At 38.5% G+C, this 15879-nt stretch overlaps 1 protein-coding gene across 3 annotated transcripts in view; it reads left to right on the forward strand.

Moving 5' to 3' along the window:
* Window positions 1–15879, forward strand: part of cpne5b (copine Vb) — a 276730-nt gene that overhangs the window by 257436 nt on the left and 3415 nt on the right. For all 3 annotated transcript variants that reach the window (XM_057845330.1, XM_057845331.1, XM_057845332.1), the window contains 2 exons: window positions 13186–13243; window positions 13638–13711. In XM_057845330.1, the coding sequence (XP_057701313.1) occupies window positions 13186–13243; window positions 13638–13711 (132 nt within the window). The remainder of the gene's footprint in view (window positions 1–13185; window positions 13244–13637; window positions 13712–15879) is intronic.

A 15879-nucleotide genomic window follows, 5' to 3' on the forward strand; every position in this document is an offset into this window, starting at 1 on the left:
GACCCAGTATCAGCAGGAAATGACCTGATATCAATAGGAAGTGACCCCGAAATGCCCCCAAATCAGCAGGAAGTGACCCGATATCAACTGGAATGGACCCTGACATGTCCCCAAATCAACAGGAAGTGACCCCGAAATGCCTCAAAATCAACAGGAAGTGACCCAATGTTAACTGAAAGTGACCCCGAAATGCCCCCAAATCAACAGGAAGTGACCAAATTTGAACAGTAAGTGAACAAATATCTATAGAAAGTGACCCAATATCAACAGGAAATGACCCAATATCAACAGAATGTGACCCTGAAATGCCCTCCAATCAATACGAAGTGATCCGATGCCAACAGGAAGTGACCCTGAAATGCCGCCAAATTAACAAAAAGCGGCCCGTTATCAACAGGAAGTGACTTTGAAATTCCCCCAAATCAACAGGAAATGACCTGTTATCAATAGGAAGTGAGCCCGAAATGCCCCCAAATCAACAGGAAATGACCCAATATCAACTGGAAGTGACCCTGATATGCCCCCAAATCAACAGGAAGTGACCCCGAAATGCCTCAAAATCAATAGGAAGTGACCCAATGTTAACTGGAAGTGACCCCGAAACGCCCACAAATCAACAGGAAGTGACCAAATATCTGCAGGAAGTGACCCAATATCAACAGGAAGTGACCCAATATCAGCAGGAAATGACCCAATATCAACTGAAAGTGACCCTGAAATGCCCCCAAATCAACAGGAAATGACCTGATATCAATAGGAAGTGACCCCAAAATGCCCCCAAATCAACAGGAAGTGACCCGATATCAACTGGAAGTGACCCTGACATGCCCCCAAATCAACAGGAAGTGACCCCGAAATGCCTCAAAATCAACAGGAAGTGACCTGATATCAACAGGAAGTGACCCCAATATGCCCCCAAATCAACAGGAAGTGGCCCCAAAATGCCCCCAAATTAACAGGAAATTACCTGATATCAACAGGAAGTGACCCCGACATGCCCCCAAATCAACAGGAAGTGACCCGATATGAACATGAAGTAGCCCCAAAATGCCCCCAAATCAACAGGAAGCAACTTGATATCAACAGGAAATGACCCTGAAACACCCCTAAATCAACAGGAAGCAACCCTGAAATGCCTAAAAATCAACAGGAATTGACCCGATATCAACAGGAAGTAACCCCAAAATGCCCCCAAATCAAGAGGAAGTGAACCGATATCAACAGGAAGTGACCCAGTGATGCCCTGAACTCGACAGGAAGTGACCCAATATCAACAGGAAGTGACCCCGACATGCTCCCAAATCAACGGGAAGTGACCCGATATCAACAGGAAGTGACCCAGAATAGCCCCCAAATTAACAGGAAATGCCCCGATATCAACAGGAAGTAACCCCGCAATGCCCCAAAATCAACAGGAAACGACTCTGAAATGCCTCAAATTCATTAGGAAGTGACATAATATCAACAGGAAGTGACCCCGAAAATGCCCCAAAATCAACAGGAAGTTACCCTCAGTCAACAGGAAGTGACCCTGAAATGCCTCAAACCAACGGGAAGTGACCCGAGTTCAACCATCACAGCAAAGCCACCGTCACAATCTCCCCAGGAATTCCATTTCCTAGTTTCTATTATCTAATATCCTGACATTGCGTATCGCGATACATCGTCAAACGTTATCTTGTCTACGCAGTCAACATTCTGCTTCTTCCCTTTCTAACAGATCTCATCTGTCTCCCTTTGAATAGAAGCTCCTCCATTGTTCTCTCCTTCTAAGCACCTAGCGCCGCCTCCGCAGCCCGCTACGGGCTCAGAACACCCAGCAGACTGGATTTAAAGGGAATTTGCGACTGTTAGTCAACACATTAGAACAGCCACACCTTCCTTTTAAGATCTTGCCTGCTGCTCTATCTCACAGTTTCTTCTCCGACTGCCGCTTCTTCACCTTTCACCCTCTGCGGACTAGTAAGGAGTGCTTTTATACATGGGAGGAAGGTTTTCCAACCCAAAATAATGATAGCAATGCCATGCGACAATGGTTGAATGTGTCACCGACATCTGTGTGCGAAAGCGTCTACACAAAACCATGTGTCAAACACTCGTCACCTTCCCTCTGGCCTCTTTGCCACCTCCCTTTGGAATAGTCAGCCTCTCTCACCCTGAGATACAAAGACTCGCTGTCGCTTTCATTCTCTTCTCCTTTCGAGGATCAAATCCCACTCTGTCACCCCTATCCCCTATAGAGGCGAACCCTTGGCAGCCTTTGATTTATTTGGCTCTCTCATCTTCTTATTAACTGTCTTTATCCTTCATCTCAACACAGTTTTTCCAAGGCACTTCACTGCACTTTAGATTGAAAGTAGGATTTTCTTGAATGAAACTTAAAGGGATGACTGATGATGTGGTGATACTATGAAAAGAAAGTAGAGTGAAAGAAATCAACAAAGTGACACCCCGAGACAAATTCAAGTGCTTTGAATCCAGCAAGGATCACCCGCCGCAGCCTCTCTGGGAAGGTGTACTCGTGGGTGGGCGAGAGGAGGGCCCGTCGCGAAGTCGAATCTCGGATTCAGGAGGAGCAGTGTGAAAAAAAGAAAATAAAAATTTTGCCACATACCAAAAAAATGCCACATGGACAAAAAATGACACTTGCCAAAATCAATTTTGTCAAATGGCAAAAAAATGCCACATGGCAAAAAAAAAAAAAAATGCCACGTGCCAAAATCGATTTTGCCACATAGCCAAAAAATACCACATGGCAAAATCCATTTTGCCACATACCAAAAAAAATGCCATTTGGCAAAAAAATGCCAGATGCCAAAATCCATTTTGCCACCTACCCAAAAAATGCCACATGGCAAAAAAAATGCCACATGCCAAAATCCATTTTGCCACATACTAAAAAAAAATCGCAACTGGAAAAGAAATGCCAGATGGCAAAATCCATTTTGCCACAGACCCAAAAAATTGCCACATGGCAAAACCCATTTTGCCACATGGCAATAAAAAATGCCACATGCCAAAATCCATTTTGCCAGATACCCAAAAAATGCCACATAGCAAAATCCATTTTGCGACATGGCAAAAAAAAGCCACATACCAAAAGAAAATGCCACATGCCAAAATATTTTTTGCCACATACCCAAAATATGCCACATGACAAAACAAATGCCACATGCCAAAATACATTTTGCCACATACCAAAAAAATTGCAAAAAAAATTAAAATGCCAAAATCAATTTTGCCACATACAAAAAAATGCCACATGCCAAAATCCATTTTGCCACATACCCATAAAATTATACATGGCAAAAAAATGCCACATGCCAAAATCTATTTTGTCAAATACCCAAAAATGCCACATTGCAAAATCCATTTTGCCACATACCCAAAAATTGCCACATGGCAAAGTCCATTTTGCCACATAGCAAAAAAAAATGATTAAAAAAAAATGAAAGATGCCAAAATCCATTTTGTCACATACCCAATAAATGCCACATGCCAAAATCCATTTTGCCACACACCCAAAAAAATTCCACATGGCAAAATCCATTTTGCCACATACCAAAAAAAAAAAAAAATGTCACATGGTAAAAAAAAAATGCCACATGCCAAAATCCATTTTGCCAGATACCAAAAAATGCCACATGGCAAAATCCATTTTGCCACTTTGCAAAAAAAGCCACTTGCCAAAATCCATTTTGCCACAAACCAAAAAATTCCACATATCAAAATCCATTTTGCCACACACCCAAAAAATTCCACATGGCAAAATCCATTTTGCCACATACCAGAAAAAAAAATGCCACATGGTAAAAAAATATGCCACATGCCAAAATCCATTTTTGCCACATACCTAAAAGTTCCAGGATTAGTGATCAGGCAGCATAGAATAGGATGTCAACATATCCACACTTACAAGTGATTCACATACTACTGGGTTCTCCACCTCACATTGCTGATTTGTGTATTGTTTATCTTTAAAAACAACAAAAAAGTATATCAAAACACACGGTGCAGCACCCCACTTACCGCGCCACTGGTCATGTGACTATAGTGTTACATCTGATTGGTATATTGCAGTCACGTAGTGATTTTTGTGGCACCTTATTGGTGAAACGAGTAGAGGTAATGTGATAGCAAAAAAACAAAAGTCCAATCTAATATGTAGAATAAAGAGGAATTGACTGTAGACTAACCCAAAGTAGCAGAGTAAGAATGGCCTGTCTTCTTCACAAATCAAGTAAACGTAAAAAGAATGGTGTGGGAAAAACTACTCTTAGAAGTACATTTTTCTGACTCAAGTAAATGTAACGGAGTAAATGTAACACATTACTACCCACCCCTGCCTAAAATAGACATCTAGTGTCACGCAGCCAGAGTGACGTTCACAATTAAGGAGCACATCCGCATGAAGTTGCTGTGAAAATGAGCGGTTTCCTTGTTGTTTCATTACACTGACTCTAGGCTGTCAGAAACATCAGGAAATTAGGGCACGGTATACTGCCAGGTTATTTTTGGTTTTAAATGTCGTGGGCCACACACACATTAGTCTCAGCGTGCGTGTCACTGCGTGGGAGGACAGGCACTGACGGAAGTGTTGAACACTGATTATTATGTTGATGTGCGGTTGGTATAGAAATGGTAAAAGAGGCTCCTTAATGAGCTCAAGAAATATCATTAATGTAAATAGCTGCAGTTGTTACATTCAGTCAGTCTTTTGATTTGGTCTGCCTTTATGATTCAGCAACCAGTGTTTTGTTAAATATGCTTTTTGTGAATTCTTATTGTGTCAATTATGACTTCAGCTAGTGAGCAAATATTAGCTAAAGCACCAAACCGCCAGTTTGAGTTGAGGCAACAAAGAGAGTCAACAAACATTTAATTGATCAATTGTGTTTGTCCTATTGGTGTCACTTGCTACAACATGCACATCGTTTGAGAACCGTTCACGTATATACTTTGCGTATTGGGCGAAAAACGAAACTTAGGGATGTTTGTTTTACTTGACGAACAATTGATTTTTTTGTAAAGAAATTGATTTTTTTAGTATAAGGATTGCATTTTACATGTACAGTGGGGCAAATAAGTTTTTAGTCAACCACCAACTGTGCAAGTTGGATTAGAGAGGCCTGTAATTGTCAACATGGCTAAACCTCAACCATGAGAGACAGAATTTGGAAGAAAAAAAACAGAAAATCACATTGTTTGATTTTTAAAGATTTTATTTCCAAATTAGAGTGGAAAATAAGTATTTGGTCACCTACAAACAAGCAAGATTTCTGGCTGTCAAAGAGGTCTAACTTCTTCTAACGAGGTCTAACGAGGCTCTACTAGTTACCTGTATTAATGGCACCTGTTTTAACTCATTATCAGTAAAAAAAGACACCTGTCCACTACTTCGGTCAGTCACACTCCAAACTCCACTATGGTCAAGACCAAAGAGCTGTTGAAGGACACCAGAGACAAAATTGTAGACCTGCACCAGGCTGGGAAGACTGAATCTGCAATAGGTAAAACGCTTGGTGTAAAGAAATCAACTGTGGGAGCAATTATTGAAAATGGAAGACATACAAGACCACTGATAATCTCCCTCGATCTGGGGCTCCATGCAAGATCTCACCCCATGGCGTCAAAATGATAACAAGAACGGTGAGCAAAAATCCCAGAGCCACACACGGGGACCTAGTGAATGACCTACAGAGAGCGGGGACCACAGTAACAAAGGCTACTATCAGTAATACAATGTACCGCCAGGGATTCAAATCCTGCACTGTCAGACGTGTCCCTCTGCTGAAGCCAGTACACATCCAGGCCCGTCTGCGGTTCGATAGAGAGCATTTGAGATCCAGAAGAGGACTGGGAGAATGGTCAGATGAAACCAAAATAGAACTTTTTGGTACAAACACAGGTTCTCTTGTTTGGAGGAAAAAGAATACTGAATTGCACCACACCCACTGTCAAGCATGGGGGTGGAAACATCATGCTTTGGGGCTGTTTTTTTGCAAAGGGATCAGGACGACTGATCTGTTTAAAGGAAAGAATGAATGGGGCCATGTATCGAGAGATTTTGAGTGAAAATCTCCTTCCATTAGCAAGGGCATTGAAGGTGAAACGTGGCTGGGTCTTTCAGCATGACAATGATCCCAAACACACAGCCAGGGCAACAAAGGAGTGGCTTTGTAAGAAGCATTTCAAGGTCCTGGAGTGGCCTAGCCAGTCTCCAGTAGTGATGGGCGATACCAGTGATTTTGGATTCGATCCAATACCAAGTAATGCCAAGGCCAAATATTGCGATCCCGATCCGATATCGATACCGGAAGTTCATATTTTCTATACAACACATATATATTTACAGTATATACACAACCCTGCAGAGTTCTCAGCCATTCTGATGATATCTAATGTACAACTACAGCAAGCACTCAAAAACTATTAAAAGTCTCTTTGTGTCAAATATGCCTTGCAATGGAAAATCTGCTTCTTTTAATAACTAGGAAAGCAGTTTCCCTACAAACTCACAAACCAATCCATCAACAACAAAATCTGATTAGTCAGTCTCACTCTTTAACCCTGACCCTTAAATTCATATACGCGGAACATTTCCCTGCTACACGTTGTATTTGATCAAATTTTAATCTACCCAAGTTAAATATTTTTGATCTAATTAAAGAACGAATTAATAGTAGCATGTTACTGCCCTCTAATCGTAGATCATTAAAAACAAATCCAATAAACAATAATCACTTGCAATTTAAAAAAAAAAAAAAAAAAAAAGTAATAATAGTTAATATTAGAAATACAATAAGGGGTGATATGTCTATTTAAAATGTTAAGTAATAAATTATATATTTTTTTATATCCAACTTGCTTGGTAGTAGTTCACTTGACTATCCTATGGAATGTGATGTAGGCTGATTTGTCCTCATTGTATCAAAAATTAATAAAATGGAGACTCACATTTAGGTTACAGCAATACTTGACTGTTAAATATGTCACTATGGTCATTTTACCTTTTTTATATAATGCGGTATGAACTTTGCTTTTCACAAACAAGATGTAGCTAAAGTAGTACAAAAAGTGTGCACAAAAATATAGCCAAAAAAAAAGACAATATAATACTGTATATTAATTCCAAATATCGATACTTTTGCTTGGGAATCGATACCTAAAACTCAACGCGCTGGATCGAAATATCGATATTTTGGTATCGATCTTCCCATCATTAGTCTCCAGATCTCAACCCAATAGAAAATCTGTGGAGGAAGTTGAAAGCAGTGGCGCCCCCAGGGGGTGGCCAGGGGTGGCCACAGCCACCCCTATAAATTGGTTGGCCACCCCACTGGCCACCCTGCTTGCCAGTATATCGTTAGATTGTTGTAGCATCAGTTTTGCATTTCATCCCAAATGAATGCATTTATTTTCTTTAGTTAAATGTCGGGCTGTCAAATTTTTCGCTTTAACGGGCGGTAATTAATTTTTAAAAATTAATCACGTGTAAATATTTATCGCAATTAACGCATTCGCGGTACGACTCATACACGCATTGCTGCAAACAGCCTACAATGGCGCCGTTTTACTTGTATACAGAGATAAGAGGCAGTGTCAAGTGAGTGGAGTAGATATAAGCATTCATTGAGACCGTGCTTTTAATTGGCAAAAGCATCGTCATCTCTCCCACAGCAACTATAAATATTGTGGGAAGCGACGTGGGGAAGAATGACAGGAGTTGATCTTTTTCTTAATACCCTGTTGTGTACCCAACGCAGAGAAGATATAGCATTTGCAGCCACCACACACAGTAATGGTTGCACCACTTCCCATCATGCATTTGGGCAGAACAGTTAAGTCGCTACAGTATCATTTACTGAAAGCTCAACAAATACACTAGATGGCAATATTTAGTCACAATATACAAACTCACATTTTTATAACTCTTTCTATCCGTGGATCCCTTTCACAGAAAGAATGTTAATAATGTTAATGCCATCTTGTAGATTTATTGTTATAATAAACAAATACAGTACAGTACATATGTACAGTATGTTGAATGTATATATCCGTCTTGTCTTATCTTTCCTTTCCAACAATAATTTACAGAAAATTTTGGCATATTTTAGAGATGGCTTGAATTGCGATTAATTACGATTAATTTTTAAGCTGTGATTAACTCGATAAAAAATTTTAATCGTTTGACAGCCCAAGTTAAATGTACACCTTATGCTTAATATACTGTATACATAACACAATAAAACAGAATTGTTGTAGAACTCAAAATGTTGACTGGACAGTTATGGACTATGCACATTAAATCATTAGTAACATCAAATATTACACAATACACCAAAGTATATCAGTAGCCGTGTCCTTAAGTCTTTCTGATAGTTTTCCCCTGACCTTTTTACTGCAATAATATAATGAAAACCCGAAATTATGGCTTTTAGTTTTGGCCACCCCAAGATTTTAAGTGGCCCCATCTGGCCACCCCTATGAAAAATTTCTGGAGGCGCCACTGGTTGAAAGTCTGTGTTGCCCAACGACAGCCCCAAAACATCACTGCTCTAGAGGAGATCTGCATGGAGGAATGGGCCAAAATACCAGCAACAATGTGTGAAAAGCTTGTGAAGAGTTACAGAAAACGTTTGGCCTCTGTTATTGCCAACAAAGGGTATATGACAAAGTATTGAGATGAACTTTTGGTATTGACCAAATACTTATTTTCCACTCTCATTTGAAAATAAATTCTTTAAAAATCAAACAATGTGATTTTCTGGTGTTTTTTTCCCACATTCTGCCTCTCATGGTTGAGGTTTACCCAGGGGTGAAAGTGGCTAGAATTTGTTGCCGGAACTCTCCAACGTGACGGTTGCCACGGAGACAGAAATTTTATTGATTTATTAATTTTTTTCTTTCATTTTTGAGGGGAGGGGCTCAAACCTCTTAAACTACTGAAATTGAAAGAAAACTGTTTTAGCACAGTTATTTCTACAACTCATACAAAAATTGATTTCCATTCAAAATTGTATTTTTTCAATGATTTGCAGTAAAAGTTAACAAAAATGGCAATAACCCCAACCTCCATCTCCTAATTTTTATTTTCCCTCATTTCCTTACATATTAAATGCCAAATATCAATTTTAACAACTTAAGAACATATGATGTATATTAAAATTGAAGTTAATGTAAACATTTTCTTTTTTTTTTTTTTTTTTTAATAACAAAGATATAAGTAACATATATTCAGAAAAATAAGTACAAATGACTTATATTGTGCATAGTGAAATGGAATATATTTTGAAGATCGCGCAAACATTGACTTTTTTTTAATCATAATGAAATGAATAAGTAGCCCAACATAAATGAACAAATATAAGTCCAAAGTGCACATTGACAGCTAAGATATTCTGAACCTCCCCATCAGAGCAAATAAAATTAATATGATAAATAAGCCACCTCAACTGTTTCGTTGCTCTCAAAGATTTGATCCATTTTATGTTGCGTTGCCCTTTTTTTGTCGCGTCAATTCAACAACGTTTTTTTTTCCTGTTCCAGACAACATGCACATTTGAACCAGTCAGAGCTAACTATCTCTGCTGATCACATGTCAGTATGTCAGCCAATTGAACGGATAAATGAGTGCATTCGCACACTGACATGACTCATCATCGTCAGACTCGGATAACTGCAGCAGCTGGGGAAACCTCCATGCCGTCCGTGGAATAAAATCAATAATAAATATCGGTGGGAACGGATTACGCTACACAAGCACTTTATTATGCTTGTTGTTAACACTTGTGTATGTAAATCTGATGTTGGTAGATTGTTTTCTTCTTGGAGATGAAATGCATGTGTGGCAGCTTAGCATTTTTATTTTTACATAGCGTTTTGAAAGTTACCGTCATATTTTCCGAATCAAAGCACCGTGTACCAGAACAGCATTCCGGCCCTAAATCTTATACTGAAACAGCATTCCAGCCCTGAATCTTATACCAGAACTGCGTTCTGGCCCTGAATCTTATAGCGGAACTGCGTTCCTGACCGTTCTGGTCCACTTTCACTGGGTTTACCCATGTTGACAATTACAGGCCTCTCTAATATTTTAAAGTGGGAGAACTTGCACAATTAGTGGTTGACTAAATACTTATTTGCCCCACTGTAAATGTCAATAATGTTAATGCCCTCTTGTGGATTTATTGTTATAATAAACAAATACAATACTTATGTAGAGTATGTTGAATGTTTATGTCCGTCTTGTGTCTTATATTTCCAGTCCAACAGTAATTTACAGAAAAATATGGCATATAATAGAGATGGTTTGAATTGCGATTAATTAATTTTCAAGCTGTGATTAACTCGATTAAAAATTTTAATCGTTTGACAGCCCTAGTTTGAACTTGTTTTATTTTGCCGCCACCTTTTTTTTTTTTTTTGTAGTTGACGTGTGGCTTGGGAATGGCTGGGCGAGTGACAGAGGATGAATGCTTTATTCAGTGAAATTGGCATCTCCTCCCTTTCCCACCTCTCCCAGCTCACAAAAGCTTCCATTCCAAACCTCACGCAACAAATTTTATCGCTTTTCGCAGTGCTTACCAAAGCTTCCCCTATGGACTATTGCACTGATATGCCGAGGCAATATGTAAGCAGCTGCTTATCAGTGTAGAAGTTATTAATGTCACCTGATTTCACCTCTTGCGTGCAGATAAACATTTTTTCAGCAAAAACGACGTGGGAGCTAACGTATTTGCAATAAAAAAAATTCCACTGGGTTACCTTCTTTTGTGACCTTTTTATTTGACATCATACTAGGATTTTTTTTTGCTATTTTGTCCAAGCCTTGCAGGATTTGAAGGTCATTCAGCTTGTTAAAGAGTGATACAGAACATTAGGGTAGCTGTACTATGCATAGTTGAACTAGTAACTGCTTTGATATTACAATGCTAAGCAACATTGACATTGTGCTAGCTTAGGGTGACCAAACGTCCTCTTTTGCCCGGACAAGTCCTACTTCCACGTAGTATCCTCGTCGTCCAGGCGGGTTTTATAAATTCATAAAAATGTCCGGTTTTTATGATTTTTCACGTGACCAATTTGAAGAAAATTCCTCCGGCTGCTGGGTGGCAGCAGTTGACATGGCTCCTACTAGAGGGGAGTGAAGGAGTAGTTCTTCTTGTTTTTGTTGGCAGTTTACCCCTATCAAGAGGCATTACCACCATCTACTGGGTTGACGATTTGGCCACAACGCCTGCTCAGTTGTTAAGTTTTTAACGATAAATACGTAAATAATGGCTACTGTTGACTTCTGTCAGAGCTTTGACTGTAAAATCCCATTTGGTGTCGCATCGTTGCGCTGCCTTTTCTAGCAAACTTTGATTTTTGCCTCAGCTAGCTATCAGTAAGCTAAACCATGCAAGGCATTATGGGAAACGTAGTTTTGAACTGCTACGTTTGGAAACATGCTGGTTGAATAGTTTGTCAGTTTACTTCGGTTATTGTTTGTGTGCAATTTAGAACATTGAATGAGAATATCACTTGAATGGGAATAACAATTTGTCAAGGACAATTGTCGTGATAGTAATTTATAAAAATGTTTAGTTGGCACACAGCCTACTGTGTGTATGTGTATTGACTGGACAACATTTCTATGAGTCTGCATTATATATATATATATATATATATATACATATATATATATACATATATATAAATATACATATATATATATATATATATATATATATATATATATATATATATATATATATATATATATATATATATATATATTAGGGCTGTCAAAATTATCGCGTTAACGGGCGGTAATTAATTTTTTAAATTAATCACGTTAAAATATTTGACGCAATTAACGCACAAATGCCCCGCTCAAACAGATTAAAATGACAGCACGGTAAAATCTGTACTTGTTGTGTTTTGGGGAGTTTTGTCGCCCTCTGCTGGCGCTTGGGTGCGACTGATTTTATAGGCTTCAGCACCCATGAGCATTGTGTAAGTAATTATTGACATCAACAATGGCGGGCTACTCGTTTATTTTTTGATTGAAAATTTTACAAATTTTATTAAAACGAAAACATTAAGGGGGTTTAATATAACATTTCTATAACTTGTACTAACATTTATCTTTTAAGAACTACAAGTATTGGATCGCTTTAACAGAATCTTAATAATGGTAATGCCATCTTGTTGATTTATTGTTATAATAAACAAATACAGTACTTATGTACCGTATGTTGAATGTATATATCCATCTTGTGTCTTATCTTTCCATTCCAACAGTAATTTACAGAAAAAATTGCATATTTTATAGATGGTTTGAATTGCGATAAATTGCGATTAATTACGATTAATTAATTTTTAAGCTGTAATTAACTCGATTAAAAATTTTAATCGTTTGACAGCCCTAATACACATATATATATATATATATATTTTTTTTTTTTTTAATGATATAAAATTGTAAAATGAAATTTTACAAATTTTATTAAAACGAAAACATGAAGAGGGGTTTTGATATGAAATTTCTATAACTTGTCTTTTAAGAACTACAAGTCTTTCTATCCATGGATCGCTTTAACAGAATGTTAATAATCTTAATAATGGTAAGAGTAATTAATCGTAATTAATCGCAATTAATCGCAATTCAATCTTAATCTTAATAATGTTAATGTCATCTTGTTGATTTATTGTTATAATAAACAAATACAGTACTTATGTACCGTATGTTGAATGTATATATCCATTTTGTGTCTTATCTTTCCATTCCAACCATAATTTACAGGAAAATATGGCATATTTTATAGATGGTTTGAATTGCCATTAATTACGAATAATTAATTTTTAAGCTGTAATTAACTCGATTAAAAATTTTAATCGTTTGACACCCCTAATATATATATAACAAATTTTAAGTCATTATTTAATTTTTTTTTTTCAAACTGAATTTTTCCATCCAGAGTGAGGGGGCACACTTTAAATATATTAAAGTGATATAGGCATCTTTGAGTGAACTTCGAGTAAAATTCAAGTACTGTATCTTGAGGCTGGGCTGAGTGTCCTCTTTTTTGGAAATCAAAATATGGTCACCCTATGCTAGCTGTCTTCTCTTGGAAAAAGAAAATGTTGTTTAAAGTATGCGGATATGTTTTTAATTGCCTGACTTTGATTATTCTATAGGGCGCGAAGCTTCCAATGTCCATCATCATTGTCGGCGTGGGTCAAGCTGAATTTGACGGTAGAGCGACTTTCATGTTTCAGCATGCTGCGATGATAAATGTTAATCACCCCTTTAATTGTATGCGGCAAAAACAGCCATAGCAACAGTCTTGTAGCATTTGTGAAAAATGAGGTTGTAATTCACATTTCAAATTGCAGTTTTGTGAGAAAACTGCCACAAGGTATTATTTCTATCCTTGGTGCGTGAGTGCATAATTATAAAATGTAATGGCTGTTAATTGCTGGTTTTGCGTAGGAGGGAGAACTGATGATTGCACATGTCAAAGGCCATAATACAGGTGTTTTTATTAGATATATGCAGCTATAGAACACTTAAAGCTGTTGTGTGAGCTGCAGTATCAATACTTTATTTACCGCATATTTTCCACTAAAGTTATTGCCTGTTTTTATAGCGATGGTGGAATTGGACGGTGATGACATTCGAGTCTCTTCCCGGGGGAAACTCGCAGAGAGAGACATTGTCCAGGTAAGGGAATAACATTTTTAGCAGTACATTAAATAGGTCTGACTGCTGCAACAATGTCAATATAAAAAGGACATTGATTAGCTACTACATTATGGGGATTATTTCTTATCAGTCACATTTAATCCACACCACAGCAATGGCGGATGCTGGTGTCTCAAGTAGAGAAGGTTCAAAACCTCCCTGAATTTGGCCCCGTATCAGATGCAAATTTCAATAAAATTACCGTAATTTTCACACTATAAGGCGCACCTGACTCTAAGCCGCCACCCACCAAATTCAGTGGCGCCACTAACCTATAAATTGGTTGGCCACCCCACCGGCCACCCCGCTTGCCAGTATATCGTTAGATTGTTGTAGCATCAGTTATGCATTTCATCCCAAATGAATGCATTTATTTTGTTTTGTTAAATGTAGGGCTGCCAAATTTATCGCGTTAACGGGCGGTAATTAATTTTTTTAATTAATCACGTGGAAATATTTATCGCAATTAACGCATTTGCGGTACGAATCACTCACGGATTGCCGCAAACAGCCTACAATGGCGACGTTTTACTTATATACAGAGATAAGAGGCAGTGTCAAGTGAGTGGAGTAGATGCAAGCATTCATTTGGGCCGTACTTTTAATTGGCAAAAGCTTTGTCATCTCTCCCACAACAACTATAAATATTGTGAGAAGCGACGTAGGGAAGAATGACAGGAGATGATCTTTTTCTTAACACCCTGTAGTGTACCCAACGCAGACAAGATATAGCATTTGCACCACCACACACAGCCTTGAACCTTGCAACCTTTCGCCACATTTCAGGCTTCAAACATAAAGATATAAAATTTTCATTTTTTGTCAAGAATCAACAACAAGTGGGACACAATCGTGAAGTGGAACAAAATTTATTGGATAATTTAAACTTTTTTAACAAATAAAAAACTGAAAAGTGGGGCGTGCCCCCTTGCGTTAATACTTTGTAGCGCCACCTTTTGCTCCAATTACAGCTGCAAGTCGCTTGGGGTATGTTTCTATCAGTTTTGCACATCGACAGACTGACATTCTTGCCCATTCTTCCTTGCAAAACAGCTCGAGCTCAGTGAGGTTGGATGGAGAGTGTTTGTGAACAGCAGTCTTCAGCTCTTTCCACAGATTCTCCATTGGATTCAGGTCTGGACTTTGACTTGGCCATTCTAACACCTGGATACGTTTATTTTTGAACCATTCCATTGTAGATTTGGCCTTATGTTTTGGATCATTGTCCTGTTGGAAGATAAATCTCCGTCCCAGTCTCAGGTCTTGTGCAGATACCAACAGGTTTTCTTCCAGAATGTTCCTGTATTTGGCTGCATCCATCTTCCCGTCAATTTTAACCATCTTCCCTGTCCCTGCGGAAGAAAAGCAGGCCCAAACCATGATGCTGCCACCACCATGTTTGACAGTGGGGATGGTGTGTTCAGGGTGATGAGCTGTGTTGCTTTTACGCCAAACATATCGTTTTGCATTGTGGCCAAAAAGTTCCAATTTTGGTTTCATCTGACCAGAGCACCTTCTTCCACATGTTTGGTGTGTCTCCCAGGTGGCTTGTGGCAAACTTTAAACGAGACTTTTTATGGATATCTTTGAGGAATGGCTTTCTTCTTGCCACTCTTCCATAAAGGCCAGATTTGTGCAGTGTACGACTGATTGTTGTCCTATGGACAGACTCTCCCACCTCAGCTGTAGATCTCTGCAGTTCATCCAGAGTGATCATGGGCCTCTTGGCTGCATCTCTGATCAGTTTTCTCCTTGTTTGAGAAGAAAGTTTGGAAGGACGGCCGGGTCTTGGTAGATTTGCAGTGGTCTGATGCTCCTTCCATTTCAATATGATGGCTTGCACAGTGCTCCTTGAGATGTTTAAAGCTTGGGAAATCTTTTTGTATCCAAATCCGGATTTAAACTTCTCCACAACAGTATCTTGGACCTGCCTGGTGTGTTCCTTGGTTTTCATAATGCTCTCTGCACTTTAAACAGAACCCTGAGACTATCACAGAGCAGGTGCATTTATACGGAGACTTGATTACACACAGGTGGATTCTATTTATCATCATCGGTCATTTAGGACAACATTGGATCATTCAGAGATCCTCACTGAACTTCTGGAGTGAGTTTGCTGCACTGAAAGTAAAGGGGCCGAATAATAT

This window comes from Corythoichthys intestinalis, chromosome 9 (assembly GCF_030265065.1).
Source record: "Corythoichthys intestinalis isolate RoL2023-P3 chromosome 9, ASM3026506v1, whole genome shotgun sequence".
Taxonomy (NCBI): Eukaryota; Metazoa; Chordata; class Actinopteri; order Syngnathiformes; family Syngnathidae; genus Corythoichthys; species Corythoichthys intestinalis.